The sequence below is a fragment of the Maylandia zebra genome, linkage group LG13 (assembly GCF_041146795.1).
Source record: "Maylandia zebra isolate NMK-2024a linkage group LG13, Mzebra_GT3a, whole genome shotgun sequence".
Lineage (NCBI taxonomy): Eukaryota > Metazoa > Chordata > Actinopteri > Cichliformes > Cichlidae > Maylandia > Maylandia zebra.
The window spans coordinates 33,749,464-33,773,339 of NC_135179.1; the positions used below are offsets into that span (position 1 = coordinate 33,749,464).

The 23,876-nt window shown below is 43.7% G+C and overlaps 1 protein-coding gene across 3 annotated transcripts; it reads right to left on the minus strand.

Annotated features, from left to right (window-relative positions):
• Nucleotides 1-951: 951 nt before the first annotated feature.
• On the minus strand, nucleotides 952-21,978 carry LOC101484410 (uncharacterized). Of its 3 annotated transcripts, none has more exons than XM_024804783.2 (19): nucleotides 21,876-21,978; nucleotides 21,606-21,708; nucleotides 21,377-21,537; nucleotides 21,206-21,292; nucleotides 20,908-21,058; nucleotides 20,664-20,825; nucleotides 19,570-19,679; nucleotides 19,381-19,492; nucleotides 19,235-19,263; nucleotides 15,427-15,512; nucleotides 15,234-15,348; nucleotides 14,965-15,135; nucleotides 12,077-12,147; nucleotides 4,326-4,493; nucleotides 4,135-4,253; nucleotides 3,855-4,059; nucleotides 2,279-2,486; nucleotides 2,147-2,205; nucleotides 952-2,073 (listed from the first exon to the last, which is right to left on the minus strand). In XM_024804783.2, the coding sequence occupies exons 1-19, from the start codon at nucleotides 21,948-21,950 to the stop codon at nucleotides 1,839-1,841; spliced, it is 2,427 nt and encodes an 808-aa protein (XP_024660551.1). In that variant the 5' UTR covers nucleotides 21,951-21,978; the 3' UTR covers nucleotides 952-1,838. The 3 variants fall into 3 exon arrangements, with proteins under 3 accessions (XP_024660551.1, XP_024660552.1, XP_024660550.1); XM_024804784.2 differs by having other exon boundaries at nucleotides 4,326-4,445; nucleotides 15,427-15,518; XM_024804782.2 differs by having other exon boundaries at nucleotides 953-2,073; nucleotides 15,427-15,518.
• Between the last annotated feature and the right edge of the window lie 1,898 nt (nucleotides 21,979-23,876).

Below are 23,876 nucleotides of genomic sequence, written 5' to 3' on the forward strand. Positions count from 1 at the left end.
TTGTTCCAAAGACTTTAGAGACTGCTAAGTTTGTTTTTGTCAGGCACGATGCCCACAGGACACCGCTGCGGCCGCTGTATGACGGCCCATTCAGGGTTAATGAACCGGGCCAGAAACATTTTGTTTTGGATTTTGGGGGTCGAAGGGAGACTGTGTGTGTTGACAGACTTAAACCTGCACGTTTTTCCGGACGGTAATGTAGTGCCGGCCCAGGCCCCTCGCCGTGGCCGCCCTCCTTCGATGGGGTTGACAAACTCTGGTTTTCCCCCCAGGACTACCCCCGGACCACCGGCGTTTGAGCCTCCTCCTGCCTTTCCTGCTCGCCTTCACCAGCCTCGTTCACAGGATGGACCTTCCTCTGCCTGTTCTCTCCCTCCCAGGTTCAGTCGTTCGGGTCGTTTGCTTAGACCCAGGGTCCTGGACTGAATAGAGACCTAACTGTGTGTTCGGGGGGGGTATGTGTGGCGGACCACCAGGTGGCTCCACTCACACCCAAGTTGAAGGGAAGTGTTGGGGTGGAGATTTTGGCGCTCACTATATGTGAAGTTCTGAGAGTCAGTTAATAAAGTTGGAGTGAGACACTGAGACCTCTCCTGTCGTTATTACATACCTCCACAATACCAAGCAAGGCAGGAAAAAAATAAAATGAAAGAATTTGAAGGTGAAATACAAATGTCCAAAATGACCAGTTATATTTTGGACCTCGGAGGGTGACTCCAACAAATCATGAAGAATTAGGTTTACATTTTTGTTCTTGACAGTGCAGATTTCTGACATTTTGTGTAATTTAAGCATGTAACACTTTGATTATTTTCTAACTGGAGTTAGACCTGTGTTTGTAAATGAACCGCCCGATGTTGTGTAGCTTTTCTGGATACTTATTGGGCTACATATTTATTTATCATACAGGCTATACAGTACATAACATCAAAACTCACATGTTTTATGTAACTAAAGTGTTTAATTATGTGGGTTACAGACAATAATTAAGTTATGTAATTTTGTTTATATGAAAAACGTGTATACTTACTGCATTTGAATAATTTTAACCATATGTAACCACCTGCATATGTGTTTGAAAAAAAAAAGGCTTTGATTTTGCCACCCTAAGAAAATTTCTCTAGATCCGCCCCTGTTTCAATCCCCTGCAGTCTTCACTACTCAGGTTAAACATGATATATAAGTCACTTAGATAACTTAAAAATGTTATTGTTTGGCTTCTTTCAGTGTTTTATTTGTTTCTGAGTAAATCAGTTTGGCTGAAATTAAAGTTCTAGTTTTCACACAGCTGAATAAACGTCAAACAGAAAACTGATTAAACAGAAGTGTGAGATGGTCGAGAGTTTACGCCAGTGTCCTGTTATATTTTAGATAGCAAGGAGCAGACGGCTGAGTTTATTAAATTCCACCGAGACAGCGGTGACGCAGATCTGAAGGCTAGACCATCACATTTCACAGCCTCACACTTCCGGCCTTCTCAGTCTTCGGAGAACCCGGCCCACGTAGACTGTGAAGGCCGGGTCCTGAGGAGGATGGGGCCTCTGAATTGGGACACAGCTAATGTCTCTGGACTGAACCATTAATGAAGCTGTGATGTTATTTTTTCGGGGGGGGGACTTTATTTTCAAATAACAGTCCACATTCATTCCAAGATGGCTACCAAAATACCAGCTAAAGATGAATGACACTGAACCTTTAGCAAACTTCTTACTGGTATTTTCATTTATGAGAGTTTGTAAATAACAATTAAACAGGAAGTCCTGGACCAGAGGAGATTCTGGAGAAACAGAAACATGAAACAATGGTTCTGACATTCCTCCCAGTCTAACCCACAGCTCTTATACAGAGTTGGTCTTGGTTTTAACCAGCTGCAAGACCAGAGTCTGGAGCTCCTTCAGCTCTGCTCGCAAGGCCTGAAGCTCCTGGGTCTGCCTCTGTAGGATTTGGCGACATTTGTCTTTGTTGTCCTGGTTCTGATTCTGTTTATCATGGTCCTCTTGAAGCTCCTGGCTCTGCTGGCACTTATTCCTCTGGGTCTCCTGCTGGTTCTGCTGGTCCTGGTCCATCTGGACTCTGAATGAGAATCCACATTAGAGAAGCTGAATGAAGAAGAATTGTGTGTCAGTAGTGATGGAGTTCTGCTAACCGTGGACCTTCTGTGGTCTCCGCCTCCCGCTGCAGGACCAAGAACTGGTCTAGAACCTCCTGCAGACACACAGATACCATGAGAACCTGAAGCACATGACTTTAGATCAGAATTTGTTCTTCAGAAACGCACTTTGATCTGCACTGTAATTCGTCCCATCTCATCATGGTAATGCAAGTTTGTTGTGATGCCATCATCAGAGGGTTCGACCAATGGCGAGCAGTGGCTGGAGATGTACTGGTTGTCGTAGAAATGACGCAGGAGGGGCATGGATTCCTCCACCTGCAGGATGACAGCGGCCTGCTGCATCATAGCATTGGCCTGTGAGTTATTGTGAACCCTAAAACACATAGACACACACACTTGTTCTCTCATTTTAAATAAAGTCAAGATGTGATTTTTTAAAATATATTTTTGTACATAATCCTCTTAAGAATGACTGGGGCATTGTGACATTTTTAACATGAAATGAGGCGACAGAATGTTTGGAATTAGTGGATTTTACTGAGACATAAAGCAGAGAAATCAAATGTATCTTCCTAAAATGTGGCGTTGTTGCTTTGGCTCATTATCCCTCTGCACTTGGAAGTGCTGCATTAGTCTGAATGTGAGCAGAGAGTGTTGACGTGTACACCTCACAGATCATCCTGCTGCTTCTATCAGCAGTTACATTATCAAGAAACACAAAGACTTCTGGAACAATGTCCTTCAGACAGATGAGACCAAAGTGTAGATGTGTGTCCAAAATGCACAGCAGCATGTTTACCTCATAGCAGCTGTCAGCTGGTGGTGCACACATGATGATCCAAGCACTGTCCTTAGAAAATGTGGTTTTCACCATTTCTTCCCGCACAAAACGTAAGATAGTATTTAGAAAGTTGTATTGCATGTGTGTTGTTGCTGCATGTGTTTGATTTAGTAATTTCTGTAACTGTGAGACACTTGCTGCAGCCAATCTTGGCCAGGTCTCCCTTGAAAAAGATTTTTTAACTCTCAATGGGATCTTCCTGGTTAAATAAAGGTTAAAAAAATAAATAAATAAATAAAATAAAATAAAATGGAAAACTGGCATATAGTTTGAAGTCTTGAACACAAGCTGAAATGGAGACTCAGCATGTCTGCAGCTCGTAGCTATGTCCGCTTAAATCGGTCACGTGATTCGGGGGTGCGGCGCGTGTCGACCCCAGCGGGTTAATAACACTCATATTCATTCCATTTCCAGAGTGTAACAACCAACCGCCTGTGCTGAAATCTGAAAATGTCCACGTATTGATTCAAAATGATTGTGTGGGACAATTGTCAGCATCGGTTGCTACTGACAACAAGAAATAAAGCCAGTCCGTGCTATGGGCTAAACCACTTTTTAGTGGTGTGTGTGTGTGTGTGTGTGTGTGTGTGTGTGTGTGTGTGTGTGGAGGAGGGGAGGTAACACTATGCAATATATTTAGTTTTAGAATTTATATTGAGTGTTAATTGCAGCCAGGCTCAAAGTCCAAATGCTAGCTTATTATTTTAAATAAACAGCATTTTGCTAAGCAAACTAGGGTGGCTCTAGGATCATGCCACCCCCGTAGATCCGCCCCTGCTACTCTCACAGCGGCTGTTTATAACAAGCTGAAATGATTATTGACTTCAGCTTGTTGGTGCAGCAGTCCCAGTTTCTGCCCCCCAACATAAAGTTTTATCAAATGCAGGTGTGACCTCTGACCTCTGGAAGGTATCAGTCAGCAGGGCAATCAGCAGGTTAACACACAGGATTGAAGACGCTGCCAGAAACGTCCCACACAGCACAGGAGCCATGACATCATCCACAGCCACCATGGCAGCGTACTCGTACTCGTCCACCAGAGTGATCCGATACAGACTGTACAGCAGGCCCAGGACAGACTGCATGCTGGGAACTGAAGCCATCCCTGGGGGCAGGGTTAACTTACTGTTATCATGATGTCATCAACTACCAACACACCAACCTACTCCCACACACAGACCTCCGAACATGATCCAGAAGCTGCAGGCATACGGGATGAAGATCTCCGCGTAGAGGAACAGGAAACGCATCACATCCCCAACAATCTTCCCCAACATGACGATGAACGGCCCCATCAGCCTGCAAGTACACACTAAACTTTATCTGTGCAATAGCCATACGGTTCTGCAGTAGACTGTAGCTTTTCAGTACCTGAAGCCTCTGACGTGTTTCATGAGTCGCAACCACAGGAAGACAATGGTGATGGAGAACATACGCAAACTCATGGTGTTAAGAATGGTGGACGGTCCAATCACATCGGCCACATGGACACTGAACGATGCAGTCAGCAGAAAGTACACCAGCCAGTCAAAGACATTCCTGAAGTCAGAGTGTTGCTTTGTGATTTAAAAAAGTTTTAAATAAAGATTTCATGAATATAACCTCTGAAAAAGCAAATATGCATCTGTAAAAACTTCAGAAAAATCACACAAACCCATCAGCATGATCCAACAAGACGACATCTTCAGATATTAAAAAATGAATTAATACAACAGAGAGTTGAGGTTTCTTTAAAATTTGGGAAAGAATAAAGAAACTTTACAAAAGTCAGTTGTGAAAATCTAGTTAATCTAATGAAGAGAAAAACAAACGAAAAGACAAGGACTCAAAATGTAAAATGAAGCACACAGCAGCCAAATGGGTGAGAACACTGACGAGCAGACAGATACCTGGAGAGAACAACATGGGCACAAGTGGAGCTGGGGTGCCGTGGGTGTAGTGAAACTTCCTGTTGGTGTAAAGAAGTCACAGAGGGGTTTGTGTGTCCCAAGGATCCTAGGGGCTATGTTGTCAAGGGGCTTTTGGCCCCTGGTATGGTCTCCCATGACAAATTAGTCCTGATTAGTCCAAATTAGCCCTTTAACAACCTCCGTCTGATTTCTAACCTAACTTTCATTTCTAAAACACTTGAAAAAACGGTTGCAGCTCAACTTCATTCACACCTGCTTAATAATAACATTTACAAGAGATTTCTGGTTTTCGTTCATGTCACAGTACAGAAACTGCTTTACGTGAAGTTACTAATGATCTTCCTCTCGGAGCTGACTCTGGTCTTCTCAACATTCTCGTCCTTTTGGATCTGAGCTCAGCCTTCGACACCATCTCTCACTCCATCCTTCTAAACAGACTTTTCTCTCTCGGCATTTCTGACACACCCCTAGCCTGTTTCCAATCATATCTCCTTGTCCCAGTTTATTCAGCTGAAATCATTCCGCTCTCATCTATTCCTGGTCACTTCTGGTGTACCCCAAGCCTCAGTCTTAGGCCCTCTTCTCTTCATAATTTACATCCTCCCTCTAGGTACCATTTTCCACAAATTTGATCTTCACTTTTTTGCTGAGGTGAATCAGGCCTGATTCCTCCCTCCCACCTTCTTTCCCTACAGAATGCCTATCTGAACTAAAATCCTGGTTCAGCTCTAATTTTCTTAAGCTCAATGAGGATAAAACTGAAATCCTCCTTATTGGCACTGAATCCAACCTAGTGAAGGCTAATCATTTCTCTCTCACTATCGATAACTCCACAGTTTTCCCTTCTCCTCAGGTTAAGAGCCTTGGTGTCATCCTAGACAGTTCACTATCCTTTAACTCTCCCATCAGTAATCTCACCCGTTCTGCCTGTTTCCATCTACACAACATTAACAGGTTACGTCCTTCTCTTTCCACCCAGTCTATGGCTGTCTCCCAATTCAGGGTCTGCAGCCTTAAAGTACGCAGCCTCAACGATCCTCAAGGGCCGTGTACTCTAAGACCGCTAAGGCCGGAAGTGCGAGGCTTGTGAAATGGGACGGTCTAGCCTCCGTTGCGCTGATACTGTTGTTTGTCAATAAAGTTTTAAAAAAAAAGCCTCCGTTGCGCTGCCCAGGTTTCCTAGCAACCATGATACTAACAGCTGGAAATGTGTCGTACAGCTTTGTTTGACAGAAATGAAGGAGAAAATCTTTTGTTCATTTGTTTGTTTCTACATGAGCTTTGATCATTCTCTGTGAGATTAAGCTCAGCTATTGAACGGCGTATATTTTAAAGTAAAGGCTTTAAAACCAAGTTAGTACAAACGTCACTAATGTCACATGACTTTGCCGACATGTGGGCAACAGTAATGTTTAATGGTATTAAACATTTGCACATAAATAAGTGACATAATATTCAGTACTTACTTTTCACAGTTTACTCTTCGGCCGCTCCGCTTCTGCCGTCTGCGGCAGAATTCTCCACACCGACTGCCGCGCTATGAATTGTGGGATATATGGGACCACGAAGTCTACTCTGCCACAGCCTTAAAATTCAGGGAAATGAAGGAGGCATTTCAGGGCCGCATTTCGAGCAGCCTTTGAATTGGGACAGCCTTCGGCGCGCCGCTGTGACGTAATCGGCCTTGAAATGCGGCCTTTAAGGCTGCAGACCCTGAATTGGGAGACAGCCTATGTCCATTCTTGTCCTCCTGCCTTGACTGTTGTAATTCTCTCTTTCATGGTCTCCCCCAAAAATCCCTCCATCAGCTTCAACTGGTTCAGAACTCTGCTGCTCGCATTCTCACCAGAACCCCTCCTACCAGCACATCACCTGTTCTTCAGGAACTTCACTGGCTCACAGTGAAATTCTGGATAATTTTCAGACTTCTTCTGCTCACCTTCAAGGCCATTCATAACCTCGCACCTCCTTACCTTTCTGACCTGTTATGCACTACCTTTTCTGCCCGCTCACTTCGATCTTCTTCTTCTATCCAGCTTACTGTGCCTTCCTTCCGCCTCATCACCAGAGCTGCTCTGCTCTCAGGCGGTGGAACTCTCTGACCCCACATATAAGAAACATTGCTTCTCTCCTCCAGTTTAAATCTCAACTCAAAACCCATCTGTTCAAATCTGCAAGTTCACTGTGAACCCAATGTTTGTTAATTTTATCTTGTGCTTTTGTTCTATTGTTCTTCATTTTGTCTTTGTTCTATTATGTGTTTTATTCTATTGTTAATTTTCCTTGGGTGTCTTGTCGGGTGGCTGTAGCTCAGGTGGCAGAGCAGGTCAGCCACTAATCAGAAGGTCGGTGGTTCGATCCCAGGCTGCCTCCTGGCTGCATGCCAAATATCCTTGGGCAAGATACTAACCCCGTGTTTGCCTACTGGTGGTGGTCAGAGGGCCCGGTGGCGCCAGTGTCCAGCAGCCTCGCCTCCGTCAGTGCGCCCCAGGGCAGCTGTGGCTACAATGTAGCTGCCATCACCAGTGTGTGAATGGGTGGATGACTGGATGTAGTGTGAAGCGCTTTGGGGTCCTTAGGGACTAGAAAAGCGCTATACAAATGCAGGCCATTTACCATTTGAAAGGTGCTTCATAAATAAAATTTATTATCATTATAAATTTATTGAGTGAGACTTATTTGTCCCACTTAGTCCTTCTTTGCCTGGTGAGGGACCAGGTATGTATGTTGGGGTTTCTCCCAGTGGATGAGAGGATTTCTTCCCTGTGCCTTTGGGTTGGGGAACGGGTCCTGACTGTTGTCTGTGCTTATGCGACAAATGATGGTTTAGCCTTATTGGTGTCCCTGAGTGCTCCACCTGGGGACTCTATTGTCCTACTGGAAGACTTCAGAGCAGTGTTTTGTTGTTGGATTTCTGTGCAAACAGTTTGTCCATAACAAATACCATGTTCGAAGGGTGTCCCTTAGTGCAGAAGACTGAGAAGAGGATCGCCACAGGGCTGTGTGCTTAGTGCACTGCTGTTCACCCTGCTAACACATGCCTGTACTGCACAGTACAGCTCAAATCACATTATCAAGTTTGCAGATGACACAACAGTGGTGGGTCTCATCAACAACGATGAGTCTGAATACAGAGAGGAGGTACAACACCTGGTGGACTGGTATCAGAATAACAACCTGTCTCTAAATGCTCAGAAGACTAAAGAGATGGTTGCTAACTTCAGGAAGAGCTCAATGATCCACACCCCACTGCACATCAACGGGTCTGCTGCTGAGATGGTCAACAGTGTGAAGTTCCTGGGAGTGCACATATCAGCTGACCTCTCCTGGAACCTGAACACCACCACCATCATGAAGAAAGCCCAACAACGTCTTCACTTTCTTAGGAAACTGAAGAAGGCCAGTCTACCTCCTCTAGGGATGGGTATCGAAACCCGGTTCTTGTTGAGAACCGGTTCCCACTGTTTCAATTCCTTGGGATTGTTTGTCATTTTTGCAAACGATTCCCTTATCGATTCCAGTCGCCCCGAATGACGTCAGCACGTTGCGGAGCGTCATTTACCTGGCAGGAAACACAGTGGCTCAAACGCTCAAAAATTTGGTCATACTTTACGAGAACGGATGACAACAGGGCAACTTGCAATACTTGCAAAGTAGATATTTCATTTAAGGGAGGAAACACTACGAATATGCAAAAGCATTTGCTCACAAAACACGCGATGACCTTAAATGAATGTCGTGTTTTTAATTCCGCTCGACTCGTGAATCTCAACCCAGCAGCAGCGGTAACGTTTGCACGTCCTCTCCCGTTAATGCGGCAGGTAAATAATCAACAACAGTGCATATTATGTTAGCGCGATCTGCCTTATTACAAACCTGCCATTACTGTGCATTTAGTGACCATGATGAGAGAGACAGAGTCTGGCTCAGATGCTGGCAGTTCTCGCTGCAGTCTACCGGTAGCGTCTCCTTTCAGGCAGGATAGACGAATGTCACCGAGCAGAGACTCAGTTTGTGGTCAAAGGCTTGCAGCCGTTTGCCACAGCAGATGGTTTTCAGTAAGTGAATGTGTTTAATTGTAGGCAGGGACATTACTGGATATTCTTGTGTAATTGCTACAGAATAATTTATGTTATACTTTGTTATTGCTACAGAAGAATATTTATTTTATTATTTTACATTTACAATGTTTTTTCCTGGGGACCCTGTGACACCCCATTGAAGAGGCTGTGTGTTAGGTTTTGTATTGTTGATTGTCATTTATGCTTAGAAATATTTAACCATATATGCTTAGAGGTGTATAATCAATTGTGTAGTGATAGGATGTGTGATCTTTAGCAGGCTGCAAAGGCTTGGTGTGTATTCCACACTGGAATGCACACCTACATCCTGGGAGCATGAGAAGAGGTCATACCCTGTTTTATTGTTTTATGGCAGGATAAACGTGGCTGTATCTGTTTTAGGCTAAGTGCCTTTTGTTTAGATGAACTGTTGGACTTCCAGACCAGCAGGTTTAGGGAAGTCATTTATGGGGTCACACTCTGATCCCCCCCCCCCCCCCCCCCCCACACACACACACAGTATTCTTTGTTCACATGTATACCTATGTAAGATGTTATATGTTAATGACCCTATGCATATTCATGTAACCACAATAAAAGGAGTGCTGTGGGCTGGCTGAGAGTCTGACGGAGGTCAAGTGGTGGGACAACACTTGGCTCCAGGCAGGTCTCCCTCATGCATGAGTAACAAGAAGAACTTTGCCTACTTTGTGTCTTGCTTGCTGTGTAATTATATTGTCTTCAACGTTCCAGCGAATAGGTTCAAGCTACAAACCTATCACTGTGGATCTCTTAAGATCTCACTGTTGGGTTTGTAAGGCCACGTTACTCCTAATTTTCTATCTTGTTCAAAGAGAAGATATAAAACAAAGTTCTAAGCTAATCGACCTTAGTGTTCTCCTTTTTTAAAAATAAGAATCGATAAGAGAATCGATAAAGAATCAAATCGTTAAACAGAATCGAAAATGGAATCGGAATTGTAAAAATCTTATCCATGCCCATCCCTACCCTCCTCGCATTCTCACAGCATTTTACCAGGGAACCATTGAGAGCGTCCTCTGCTGCTACATCACTATCTGGTACGGGATCTGCACCCTCGCTGAAAAGAAGTCTCTGCAGTGGATAGTGAGGACAGCAGAGAGGATCATTGGAGGCCCTCTCCCACCCATCTCCCAACTCAACCACAAACACATTATCCAATGTGTGAACAGCATAGTGAAGGACACTTTCCACCCCTCACATGCACTGTTCTCCCTCCTTCCATCTGGCAGACGGTTTCGCAGTATCAAAACTTAACGACCAGACACTGCAAGAGCTTCTTCCCCCAAGCAGGGAAAGCTCTCATCTCACTACCACAAAAGGACTGATAAACACAAACACCCTTATAAATACCTTACAATACTCATCAAAAGACTTAAACTTACACAATCCACCTGCTTAATATGCCTGTTTGCACACATCTAAATTATACTACATTTGCACATTTTGCACGTGTCTTTGTCATGTCTCGTCTGTAAAATCCTGACAATAACTTGAACCTGGTATTCAATACCGCTGCACAATCCACTTTGTATTGTCTCTGTCCTGTCTTTCTTTATCATACAGCTAGTATTGTGTAGTTAGTGATTAGTACCTTAATTGCCTTACCTTAATTTTACCGAAATTTAGCACGTTATTTATTTGTAAATCCCAGTTTTATATCTCTTGGAGATATATCTTTAATATACTTATAAATGCACCATGGGAGGCTTGGGGTGAAACAGTATACTGTGTATACTGTTGTATTGACAATAAAGCTCTTGAATCTTGAATTGAATCTTGAATCTGGGCTTCTCTGCTTAGGCTGCCCCCGCTACCCATGCCCCGAATAAGTGAATGAAGAAGAAGTGGATGGATGAAGAAAAATTGCTGTGATAAAGAAGGAAATCTGTCAGCACAACTCTTTAAACTATAAGAAATAAATGAGTGAAATTACAGAAAAAGGTCTGCTAGCTCATTGCGCACACTGTTCAGATTTTTTTTTCTAACTATACAGACTTGTGCTCTTTATGATTATTGCAGGAAGTGAAAAACAGAAACTATTCTGTCATTTAATGGTTTATGGCTTCATGACTTTGTGTTGTATGAATGGCCATAAGGGAGGTTTTTATCAGAAGGAAAAGCTGTAAAAGTTATTGAAACACAGTTAAAAGTTCAACATTCCTGCTTGTGCTTATTTACGGAGAGCAGCAGATTAAACAAATTAAGAATTATAAATTGTAATTATAATTATGAATGGCTAGAAGCGCACTATCAGGCCTGTGAGACTCATTCAGACTCCAAGCCATGGCTCTGTGCTACATGCACACATTTCTGCAACGCTGCCATTCAAACACACTTTATGTATAGTTTATTTTTTTGTAATAGTAAATTTTTGACAGAGGCGAGGCAGCCGCGCCTCTGTCAGTGCGCCCCAGGGTGGCTGTGGCTACAATGTAGCTTGCCATCACCAGTGTGTGAATGTGTGTGGGTGGATGACTGGATATGTAAAGCACTTTGGGGTCCTTAGGGACTAGTAAAGCGCTATATAAATACAGGCCATTTACCATTTAATATTCAATACTGAACTGCACATTTATTCTCTTTCAAGGAAGCAATTTTCTCTTTATCCAGCTGCTATTTTTAAAAAATGATGCACTTAGCTTCTCATTCTCAACAATCACAAAAGTACAGCCAGATGCTCTTTTGACGTTTTCACTCTTTTCTCTTATCTACCCCCTGCTCAGCTGATGATGAATTTCTTCCTTTTTCATTGATCCATGCAAATGATCATTTAAAGATCACACCAACCATATTTTAACCTTTTCTGAGCTTTTTCTCCGCCTCCTTCAGTGGATTAATGTGGACTGATACTAGATACTAGATAGTAGATACTAGAGCTGAACCTGATTTCTCTGCGTTATACTTTTGATGGTGGGGGTTTCAATGTCCTGATTTCTTGCTGTGATATTGATCTGCACACCTGATGTCCATTGTGATGCAGATACTCTTTCTGATTGCTCTGACCATGCATTCACACTGGGACATAGTGAAGCTAAAATGTAATAAAGTGATTGTTTCACACATGATTACATTTGGTTTTTGTTCTGTGTGTGTGTGTGTGTGTCAGTACCACAGGTCCCGGCAGTAGCTTCCTCTCTTCCTGTCAACCAGTTTGAACTGGTTTAGTAGAAACTCTCTCTCCTGTAAACACAACATACACCTGAAACGTCAAAGGAGCTTGCAAAGAAAAGCGTCTGGACTTCTTTAAGTTGCTTGAAGACGTTTCACCTCCCATCCGAGAAGCTTCTTCAGTTCTAAGGTCAGATGGTGGAGAGTCCCAGATATAAACCTAGTGGGAGTGACCCCCCACAGAGGGACAAAAGGACCCCCTGATGATCCTCTAATCGCCTGAGCCAAGGTGTGAAACTGGGTGTGGGTCCCAATCAGCCAGAGTTTTGGGTGTGTTCATTGTGAAACCTGGCCCCACCTTATCATGCGAATTCCTGAGGTCAGCTGGCCCAGGATGTGAGTGGGCGTTAAGGCGTCTGGGAAGGGATCTCAAAACTGGATTATAGATGGCAGAGAGTTGGTGTCGTAAACCCCGCCTCTGTTCAAAGATGGTCGCTCACAGTGGACATAGATGGCTTCTTTCACTCCTCTTTCAAACCATCTGTCCTCTCTGTCCAAAATGTGAACATTGGCATCTTCAAAAGAGTGACCTTTGACCTTTTTTAAATGCAGATGGACTGCTGAGTCTTGTCCTGTGGAGGTGGCTCTACTATGTTGTGCCATGCGCTTGTGAAGTGGCTGTTTGGTCTCTCCAATGTAGAGGTCTGGGCATTCCTCGCTGCACTGTACAGCATACACCACATTGTTAAGTCTGTGTTTTGGCGTTTTGTCTTTCGGGTGAACCAGTTTTTGTCTGAGCGTGTTGCTGGGTCTGAAATACACTGGGATGTCATGCTTGGAGAAAACTCCTGAGTTTCTCTGATACACCTGATACATAGGGGATGACAATGTTGTTGCGTCTGTCCTTCTTATCCTCCCTCGCTGGTGTCTGGTCTTCTTTTCTGTGCCTCTTTGCTGACTTTAAGAACACCCATTTAGGATAGCCGCACGTTTTGAGTGCTTCCTTTACATGTGTGTGTTCCTTCTTTTTTCCTTCAGGCTTAGAGGGAACATGTTCTGCCCGGTGGTGTAGGGTCCTGATTACTCCAAGTTTGTGTTCCAGAGGGTGATGGGAGTCAAAGAGGAGGTACTGGTCCGTGTGTGTGGGCTTCCGGTAAACTTCGATGTTGAGGTTGCCGTTCTCTTCAATGTGCACAGCGCAGTCCAGGAAAGGCAAACAGTTGTCCTTTGTGTCTTCCCTGGTGAACTTGATGTTTTTATCCACAGCGTTAATGTGCGCAGTGAAGATTCCACTTCTTGTGTCTTGATTTTGACCCAGGTGTCGTCCACATATCTGTACCAGTGGCTGGGTACTCTTCCTTTGAAAGAGCCAAGAGCCTTCCTTTCCACTTCCTCCATGTAAAGGTTGGCTATAATAGGTGACACGAAGGAGCCCATGGCACAGCCATGTTTTTGTCTGTAGAAGCCTTCGTTGTATTTGAAATATGTAGTGGTGAGGCAGAGGTTTAACAGTGTGCAGATCTGATCGGGTGTGAAGTTGGTCCTGTCTTCCAAGGAGCCGTCTTCTTGTAGTCGTTTTCTGACAGTCTCCACGGCCTCCGTGGTGGGTATGCAAGTGAAGAGAGAGACTACATCAAAGGACACCATGGTTTCATCTGGATCCAGGGTAAGTTTCTGGACCTTGTCGGTGAAGTCGGTGGAGTTCTTGATGGTGTTTAGCAATGTTATAAGTGGCTGAGTTTATGCTACTGACTATGGGTCTGAGTGGGACAGCTTCCTTGTGGATTTTAGGAAGTCCGTAAATGCAGGGTATGGCATCCCCTGGGTAAAGGCGGTGATATGTAAGGTGGTCAATAATTTTGTCCTTTTCAAAGTCTTGAAGGCAAACTATAACTTTCTTTTTGTAGCTGCTTGTGGGGTCTCGCTTTAAGGCTTCGTAGGTATTGTTGTCACTGAGGAGAGTAGTGATCTTTGTATGGTAATCTGTAGTGTTTAGGACCACGGTGCATCTTCCCTTATCAGCTCGTAAAACAGTGATGCTGTGGTCTTTGCTCAGGGAAGCAACGGCCTTCTTTTCCTGTATTGTGAGGTTGGATGGAGGGACTTTGGCACTGGAGAGCGTGGCTGAGACTTTCATCCTGATTTGCTCTGCTTCTGTCTGTGATAATTTATTAATCCGTATGGCGGTTTCTGTGGCTGTGATGAGGTCCACTATGGGCAACTGTTGTGGAGAAATGGAAAAATGTAGTCCTTTGGCTAATACTCTCTTTTCAGGTTCAGTGAGAATCCTGTCTGAAAAGTTCTTAACCCATTTCTCCTGACTGTCTTCAGGTGTGTTTTCTTCTCTGGGTTGTGTAGGTTCGGGATGAGGAGTGTGTGTTTTTGAAAGCAAGGTGTGAAATTTCCTGCGTTGTCTTTCTTTTCCTTTAGAGTGTTGGGCCCGCTGAGCCTTGTCCACAAACTTGTAAACCTCTTCTAAGATTGGAGAGGGTAGAAGGGTTTCCAGTTCCTGCAGGGTCTGGCTGATCTTGATCTGGAGGGCATCTATAGTGAAATGGACCTGTCTTATCCTTTCACTTAAAAGGTGATTTTGTGCTCTCTGTAGAATCAAGTCTGCTCTGTATCCCCTGACAGTGGATCCAAGGCGCAGGCTCTTAGGAACAACTCTGCTTTGTCTACATCTGGGACTCTCCACCATTTGACCTTAGAACTGAAGAAGCTTCTCGGATGAGAGGTGAAACGTCTTCAAGTAACTTAAAGAAGTCCAGACACTTTTCTTTGCAAGCTCCTTTGACTACGATGACCTGGATGACTGAGAACCTTCACAGACATACACCTGAAATATCTGATACTTCCTGTTCCTGTCCATCACATCATCCTGATTCCTACCTGTGGCCACATGGGATGTGAGCAGCTCAGGTCACTCTGGAGACGATGCTTCACCAACTGCTGCCAGAGGTGGAGCTTTTTCCTTGAGCGCAGGATGTCCCGCACATCCCTTAGCACTTCCTCTAGGGTCAACAGGAGCGCCAAGACCACAAAGAGGACACACCACCAGTCCTGAGACAGACAGGTGTAACATAAATGTTAGAGTAACGCATGTGAGAGATACACAGGTGACACATAGATAGATAGGTTAGGTGTGACAGACAGGTTACCTCGGGGAGGACATAACGATCAGGTGAGTCTCGGTGGACAGACACTGAGATAGCGACAGTCGTCCAGGAAACATTAAACAGGAAGTTAAGGATAAGGAGAAGCCATGCCCCAAACCTGTCAGCAGGACAGACAGACATGCAGGTAGAAAAGTGTCCTATCACCTGACATAACCATCAGTCAGAGAGACTTTACCTGCCGTAGAGATTCCATTTGACGTGGATCAGTTTGAGGAAGACGGGATTCATGATGAGATCAAGTTTCTCCTCCTGAATCACCATCTGCAGCTTGAACAGATACAGGTACAGCTGATGTCCGACTGCATTTATAGCACGTAAAATAAAATCCTCTGTGCACTGATGCCATCAAACAAAAATAACCTGCACTGGTTCTTAAGCTCCGTCAAGCAGTGCTGTGCAAAAGTCATGAGCCATTGCTTATGTATTTTATTTTGTTCCTCTTTGGACATTGGCTGCTTTTCACTCATGTTCAGTACAGTCCTTGTACCTGACCATTTTCACTGGATGGTTTTGGTTATTGACCCTCTGAACTCTGACCCATGAATTATTCAAGCAATGACTCCTAGCCCAAGGATGATGAGAATTGTGTTGACACATACTAGAAGCCGTTTTAAGTAGTGTAGTGGTAGTGGCTCTACTCCAGGCTCCTGCCCTGTTGTAAGGCTGAGCCCAGATCCTCTGCAGAGGAAGCTTGTTTCTGCTTCATTTATCTTCAGTCTTATACTTTTGGTCACTAAGCACAGCTTGTGAGCTAGTGATGTGTCGGTCACGAGAGAAACGGCTCTTAGAGCTGGATCTTTGAAGTGAACAACGCGAGTCGGCTCCTTATTGGGAGCTGTGGGTTTTTTTTTTCTTTCTCTCTCACTTTTTTCCGCTTCACTCCGCATGCAAGCCTTGTGCTTTGCGCTGGGAAGAGGGGGGAGGGGCGGTAGTTACACTCGCAGTAGCACAGGATATATGATTTATTTATTACATTTTATGCGGAGTGAATAAATAAAAGTATATTTATGGTGGCCCCTAGAGAAAAAGCACGTACAAACTCCAAAACACGTACGAACTCCAAAACACGTAAAAACTCCAAAACACGTACAAACTCCGAAGGACATACAAACTCCGAAGGACATACAAACTCCGAAGCAGGTAAATACTCCAAAACACGTACAAACTCCGAAGCAGGTAAATACTCCAAAACACGTAAAAACTCGAAAAAACTTACGAACTCCAAAACACGTACAAACTCCAAAACATATACAAACTCCGAAGCACGTACAAACTCCAAAACACCTACAAACTCCGAAGCACGTACAATCTCCAAAGCACCTACGAACTCCAAAACACATACGAACTCCAAAACACGTAAAAACTCCAAAACACGTAAAAACTCCGAAGCACGTACGAACTCCAAAACACGTAAAACCTCCAAAACACGTACGAACTCCAAAACACGTAAAAACTCCATAGCACAAACAAAACACAACAGAAGTGCTCCAGTATGCTAGGGCGCAGTGTTGAGCTTTTGTTACCTAGTGGCTACATAAGCCAAGAATTACCAATGACCGGATTTGGTGTGTGGTAGTAACAGGTAAATAAAATTTTTTTTTTTAAATTATTTGAATATATATGAGTGCTTGTGTATAAATTACAGATGGCACGATACCACTTTTTTATGTCCGATACGATACCGATATCATAAATTTGGATATCTGCCGATACCGATATGAATCCGATATAGTGTGTTTTTTAATCAATAAAACTTTTTTAAATATCTTGCTGCATTTTGTATAAGTTCATACTCAAGTTTAAATAAAAAACAACAATAATACTATTCTGTTATACCTGTATGTAAAAAATACACTGCACCCAAAATATTTCATAGTTTAGCAAAACTGATCAATCTAATAAACTTAAACCTGCTCCATCCTTCCTATTCTGGTATTTTAAAGAGTACTTAGCAGAAATATTAAGCAACCTAACTAATAGGGTTCCAACTCCCAGCAAAAAAAAATAGGGAACCACCCCCCACCCTCCGCCTCATGATGCTTAATCGACGTAATCAACGTTAATTTGATGCAGTGTGAAAAAAAAATGCACAGAAATAAATTATTTTTCAAGAATAATTAAATAGATTCAACATCTTTCTTCAACAGAACTGCAGACTGCACAGATGGTATCTTCCCAAAGGAAAAAATACTATAGCTTACTAGGATATATTAGACTTAACAGTTACTATATACAGTAATGGACTTCTATACATTTTAGATCAGATTAAAACTTGGGTGTAAGATTCAGATAAATATTTATTAAAAGCTAGACATTTTAAATGAGAATAAGAAAGAAAAGTATGTCTTTGTGCCCCCTTTTCCCTGTTAATGCCCTATCGGCCCCCCTTTGCTAGATCCGCCCCTGCACAATTACCAGCCGTCAGCTGCGTAGAAAAAGAACCTGGTGTAGAAAGTAATATTAAATAAATTCTAACAACAGCTTATCAAGGTTAAACGTGCTGCTGTTGTTCAGCCGCTGGTTTCCTCTTTCTGGTGCAAAAACAAACAAGAGAGACGGACTCGCGACAGAAAAGCCGATCAGCTGATCAGATCATTGTTCAGTTTCATGATTGAAGTAGCAGCAAGAAGAGGCAGTCGCTCCATATATCGGTTGTTAAGCTTAACGTGGGAATGCTTTACAAACATTCAGAGATGAACTTACACACTTGCTTTACTTCTCTCTGGGATAACTTCCTCGGAGATGAAATGCCGGTTTGGTAGCGAGGCTACAAATACACACAGCCGTTCTATCACGTGACACATACTGCTGCAACGTGCTACGGTTATGAGGCGAGTTACGCTGTGTCGCAAGTTTTGTGAGGTGCTTTTTTTGATATTTAATGGATTGGATTACATTTTTTATTTCTCTCCGATATCCGATCCAGTAATTTACGTCAGTATCGGACCGATACCGATACGTAATATCGGATCGGTCCATCTCTAGTATAAATACACAAACAATACACATATGCTTTCAATTGTGTAATTTAAGTGATGTAGCTCTGTTTTGGAATTTCAGTTAACGCTAGAAATGTGTTTTGCCGTTCGTATGTGCTTTGTCTCTAGGGGCTACCGTATATATTTATATATAAACATATATAAATAAAACCACTTTTTTTTACATTAGTAATTCCTTTTGTGCATAATTTTATATTATTGTTAATAATAAATTAATTAAAGCAACAAAACAACCTGAAGAGCCGGCTCTTTTTAGTGAGCCGAGCCAAAAGAGCCGGTTCTCCAAAAAGAGCCGGAAATCCCATCACTATTGTGAGTGTAGATGAGGGTGGGAGTAGATCAGCTGGTAAATGGACACCTTTGGTTTCACCAAAGCTACAGTGTCACTGCAGTCATGGTGCTAAACTATGTGTTGACATGTGTCTGCCCTCACTTAAACAAGAACCCAACATACTTAAACTCCTCCACTTTGTCCCTGTTCTGGAGTACGGCCTCCACCCTTTTCCTATTGAGGACTATGACCTTAAACCTGAGGCGTTCTCTTTTCTGCCCTTCACGCTCGACAGTGAACCATCAGGATAGCTCAATGAGGCTAAAATAACCGCATCAACACAAAAAGCAGAGCGGTGATCCCAAGGCCACAGAGTAGATGTGTACCCACACCATCATACATCCTTCAGAGGACGAGGAGTTGATCCAAAGAGCTGTTTAGAACTTCAGACAGGCACTTAGTGAAGGAACCTGACTCAGTCATGTAGACGCCCCAACTCCCAGTAAACATCTGCATCATCATCATTTTTTTTTCTACAGTTTGATCCTAATTTTAGTTTAAGAGGACACTAATCCATGAGTAATATTATAGGATGCCTTATTAAATCATGGGGATCCCTCTGGACAAGATGATTTTTTTTCTTTAAATGTAGCTCAGGTGGTGCTAATGGGGATGCCGAGGTTTGAATCCCTTCACTTACTGTTGAAACTTACCGGAGACATTGGCTCACCGACCCACACACCTACAGACAGACAGAGGGGTGTTAGGCAAGACCAGCAGCTGTAATATCAACACTACTGCAGAAGTACTACTGCAGCTGTGAGGCTGCTGTACGCCAGACTGCACACTGTAGTATCACCTGACAGCTGGTCCTCAGGTGAGTGTAGTTCTGGTTCCAGCAGGTTCAGGTAGTAGTAGTGCTGCCTGGTCATTCGGTCGAAAACATGGAACTGACTGAGAGCCAGCTGAGCCTAAACACAACCACATGTTACATAACAATGTCTGTGAACGAATCACAGCTGTGTTGTTTTTATGTGGGACGTTATACCACTGGGCTCATCCGGCCAATCAGAGCTGTTATACAGAACTGTCCATCAGAGTCCTTCAGCCCCGCCTCCGCCCCGAGCTCCAACAGCACACGAGCTGCATCACTACGCTCTGAAGACACAAAGAGATGATTACAATCAGACAGTGGGAAGGAAAAACTTCCTCTTGACAGGAAGACACCTCTGGCAGAACCAGGCTCAGGAAGGGGCGGGGCCATCTGGAGGTTAGCAGAGGAAGACGCAACAAAGAAGTACTGTGGAAGAGAGCCAAGGGTTAATAATAACGAATAATCAAATGCAACGAAGTAAATAAGTGAAAAGCTGACTGAAGAAGAAACACCCAGTGCATCATGGGAATCCCCCGGCAGCCTACACCTGTTGCAGCATAACTAAGGGAGGATTCAGGGTCACCTGGTCCAGCCCTAACTATATGCTTTAACAAAAAGGAAAGTTTTAAGCCTAATCTTAAAAGTAGAGATAGTGTCTGTCTCTGAAATATCTTATTATAGAAAAGTTAGACATATTTTCCTAGCATGTGCTTAATTTTGCTTGGTAAGAATATGGTTTCTTTTTAGACAAAAAATACGAAAAAATGTTCAGAAACAAAGTTTTTTTTTTACTTTCTTGAAAATCGATTTTTGCAGTGCAGTTTTTTCTTGTACAGACTTTTAAAAACATGGACAGGAAACTGGTCCAGTAGCTAGCACCACTCCCTCCATCAAGAAGGTTCTGAGTTCAACTCCAGCATCTGCCTTGTGCCTCCCCTCTGGGTTCTCTCCCACAGTCCAAAGATTGAAGTTAATCGCTTATTCCAAATCGTCCACAGGCAAGACTGTTAGCCCTGTGACAGACGGGTGACCAGAAGATCCTTCCTCTCAAAGTGAAAAAGAAACAACACTGAAAGCATTACTGACGGGTTTGTTTTCAGTTGATCTGACTTCAAACATACTTGTCTACATAATTTTTCTTATTTCAAGAAATCTTATCGAGTGTAATTATCTTATTTCACTTATTATAGTCAGGATCTTCTTTAAAGTCAATTATTATTTTTCCTTATTTCTAAACAGGCAATTTTTGCAGTGTGTGTCAGTGGTACCTGCGTTAGCGGCGAGCTGCAGTGGTGTCCTGCGTTTGTAGTCGGTGCAGCTGATGGAGGCTCCGGCCTGCAGCAGAAGCCTGATCGAACCGACGGCATCATTCTTCGCAGCGTAGTGAAGCGGGGTCTGCTTGTCCAGAAAGGTGCGAGCCTCCGGATCAGCTGATCATAACACACATGCAGTCATGTGACTCTATCACATGACTTCCCATCACACACTGTTCATGCTTTAGTGTCCACAGACCTTTTCGGTCCAGCAGGAACTGCACCATGTCCTGATAGTCCAGCGCCGAGGCCACATGCAGCGCAGTGACTCCAAACTGATCTGGCCGCAGGAGGTCTGAGCCCCGGTCTAGGAAGAACCGCATCACATCCACGCTCCACGCTCTGGAGATCTGAACACACACGTACCTGCATTAGTTCTCTGCAGACACACACCTGTACCACACAGACACAGCACAAGCTCTCCAGAAGCTCTCAGTGACCGTCCTGCAGGTGTGTGAACAAACGGCTAACAGGGCAGAAGTGACTTCCCGTGTGACCTCGTGCAGGACGGTCTGTCCATATCTGTCTGAGGCGTTCGGATCAGCTCCGTCTGAGATCGCCCGGTCCAGAAGCTGAAGGTCCACCTGAACAAACACACAAACATGAATACAAACAGAGGAAAAGAAAAATGGTTTGATTTTATACGGACACTTCTCACTGATTGTTACCTGGTCAGTGTCCTGGTTGGTTGCAGCCAGATGTCTGAAGTGATCGAGCAGTTTTTTGTTGAGTTGTTGGTTTTTGTTGATGTTGTCTATTTTGTCCCTCTGCTCTTTGTCATCTTCATCATCCTCAGCCAGACCACAGTATTTGACCTCCACCTGAAATCCTGAAAAAGAAGCTTTGATGAAGACCAAACTCAGACTTGTTGCAACGACTGAGCTCAGCTGGACTTACCTGTAAGCTTTCTTCTTTTCTGCCTCCAGCGACCTCTGTAATAAGACACCCACCAAGCTGCTGCTGACACAGAGGACCTGGATCCCTGTGGACACCCTGATTCCTGAGGACAAGTAAATACCTGAGGACACCTGGATACACTGTTTTTTCTGCTAAAGTCTGTTAAAGACACCCACCAAGCAATCGAATAAAGTTTTTATGAGTACAAATATTTTTAAGCATTGAGGAGTTAAGCTCCAGCTGGCTGCATATGAGGAAAATCCCACTCACCTGGACGGTTCTTCCTGTCATGTCCTCCAGCTCCAGTCCAGTATTACATAGACCCCCCTGGGCTCCTCTCTTCATCCTGCTTCTGATGTACCTCTGAGCTCTCTGCTGGTTTCAGTTGACGAAAACAAACCTTTAAAGTCAGCTGATGGTGACGTGTTGCAGCTCAAAGGTTTATGGTTTATCTTATCAGTGGGTGGAGATTGTTCCACCTCGGTCCACGTTCAGGTGTTGACCCAAGGTTCAAGCAGACGAGTATGATATATGATATGCTTCAGTTTTACTTCTTTGTTAGTAGAAAAAAAACAAAAGCTGTACAAATTCTTTGTTTTCCTGTTTAGTCACATAATGAATCTGAGCTGTCTCCTAAACATCAATGATGTGCTCCCCATCGGTCCCAACACGAGGACCAGATTCAGAGCGTGAATGAACTCATTTTAATACAAAAAGCATCTGTGCAAACTCATAAAGGGCTTCATATATAGTTAGAGCTTTCTTTCTCTTTCACTCTTTCTCACACACACACACGCCAACTTCAAACCACCAAGACTTCAGCAGGGACCAAACAAAGCCAACTGATGTGACCTCTGCATGAGCCTAAAGTTGCTCAGAAATCCCAAGAAGTTTATTCTGTTCATCTGGACGTTTTCAGTGTGAGAAACATTTCGTCATCACGTCACCTTCTTGATCAGTGGTTGTTGATCAATGGTCATGACACTGTTCATTCAGTGGTGCTGGTTTCAGTCATTGTGTAAATGTCCTGTTTAAGGTTGGAAACCTGCAGTCAGCTGAGACTGAAGATGGCACCTTACGGTGGCCCCTAGAGACAAAACATGTACAAACTCCAAAACACGTATAAAATCCAAAACACTTACAAAATCCAAAACACTTACAAAATACAAAATTCAATTCAATTTAATTAAATTTTATTTATATAGCACCAAATCACAACAAAAGTCGCCTCAAGGCGCTTTATATTGTGAGTAGATCGTACAATAATAGATACAGATAAAAACCCAACAATCATATGACCCCCTATGAGCAAGCACTTTGGCGACAGTGGGAAGGAAAAACTCCCTTTTAACAGGAAGAAACCTCTGGCAGAACCAGGCTCAGGGAGGGGCGGGGCCATCTGCTGTGATTGGTTGGGGTGAGAGAAGGAAAACAGGATAAAGACATGCTGTGGAAGAGAGACAGAGATTAATAACAGATATGATTTGATGCAGAGAGGTCTGTTAACACATAGTGAGTGAGAAAGGTGACTGGAAAGGAAAAACTCAATGCATCATGGGAATCCCCGACAGCCTACGTCTAATTCACCGAGGAGATGATGGAGCGGGTCAATGCTGGGCTCAGATCTACCCCCCGGCCCAATCCCTTTTTGTCCCCCATAAACCCCCCACCAGAGCGGCCAAAGGTTCGCCATCGAGCCCCACCCTCAACAGAGCAATCGAAGTCACATTGCCCAGCCTCGCCCCCCTTAGTTCCTCCTTACCACCTTCATGCTTTGTCTCCGCAGTCTGATGTGTGATGTGTGGAGGGTCCGGGCTGCGAGGATTATGGCAGTGGTGACTTTTCCCAGGAGAAGCTGGGACCCTGTTTACTAGAAGGTTTTAAAATCTCTGTACTTTTAGGTGACAGAAGGAGACATGTGGCCTGGTCAAAACACAGAGAGCTGCACTCTAAAAGATCTTTAAACATAGTAAACATACCTTGTGTGCCACAGACTGCTCCCAAACACGAGGGGACAAGTAATACCTCTAAAACACTTAAGTTGGCTTTATTAAACGTTAGATCTTTAGCTGGGAAAACATTTTTAATTAATGATTTAATCACTGAGCACAGCCTTGATTTTATGTTTTTAACTGAAACTTGGTTGGACCAAAGTAACAGTGGAGCTGTTCTCATCGAGACGACCCCTCCTAACTACAGTTTTATCAGTGAGGCCAGGGTGAGCAGGAGAGGAGGAGGGGTTGCTGTCTTATTTAATGAATCATTTCAATG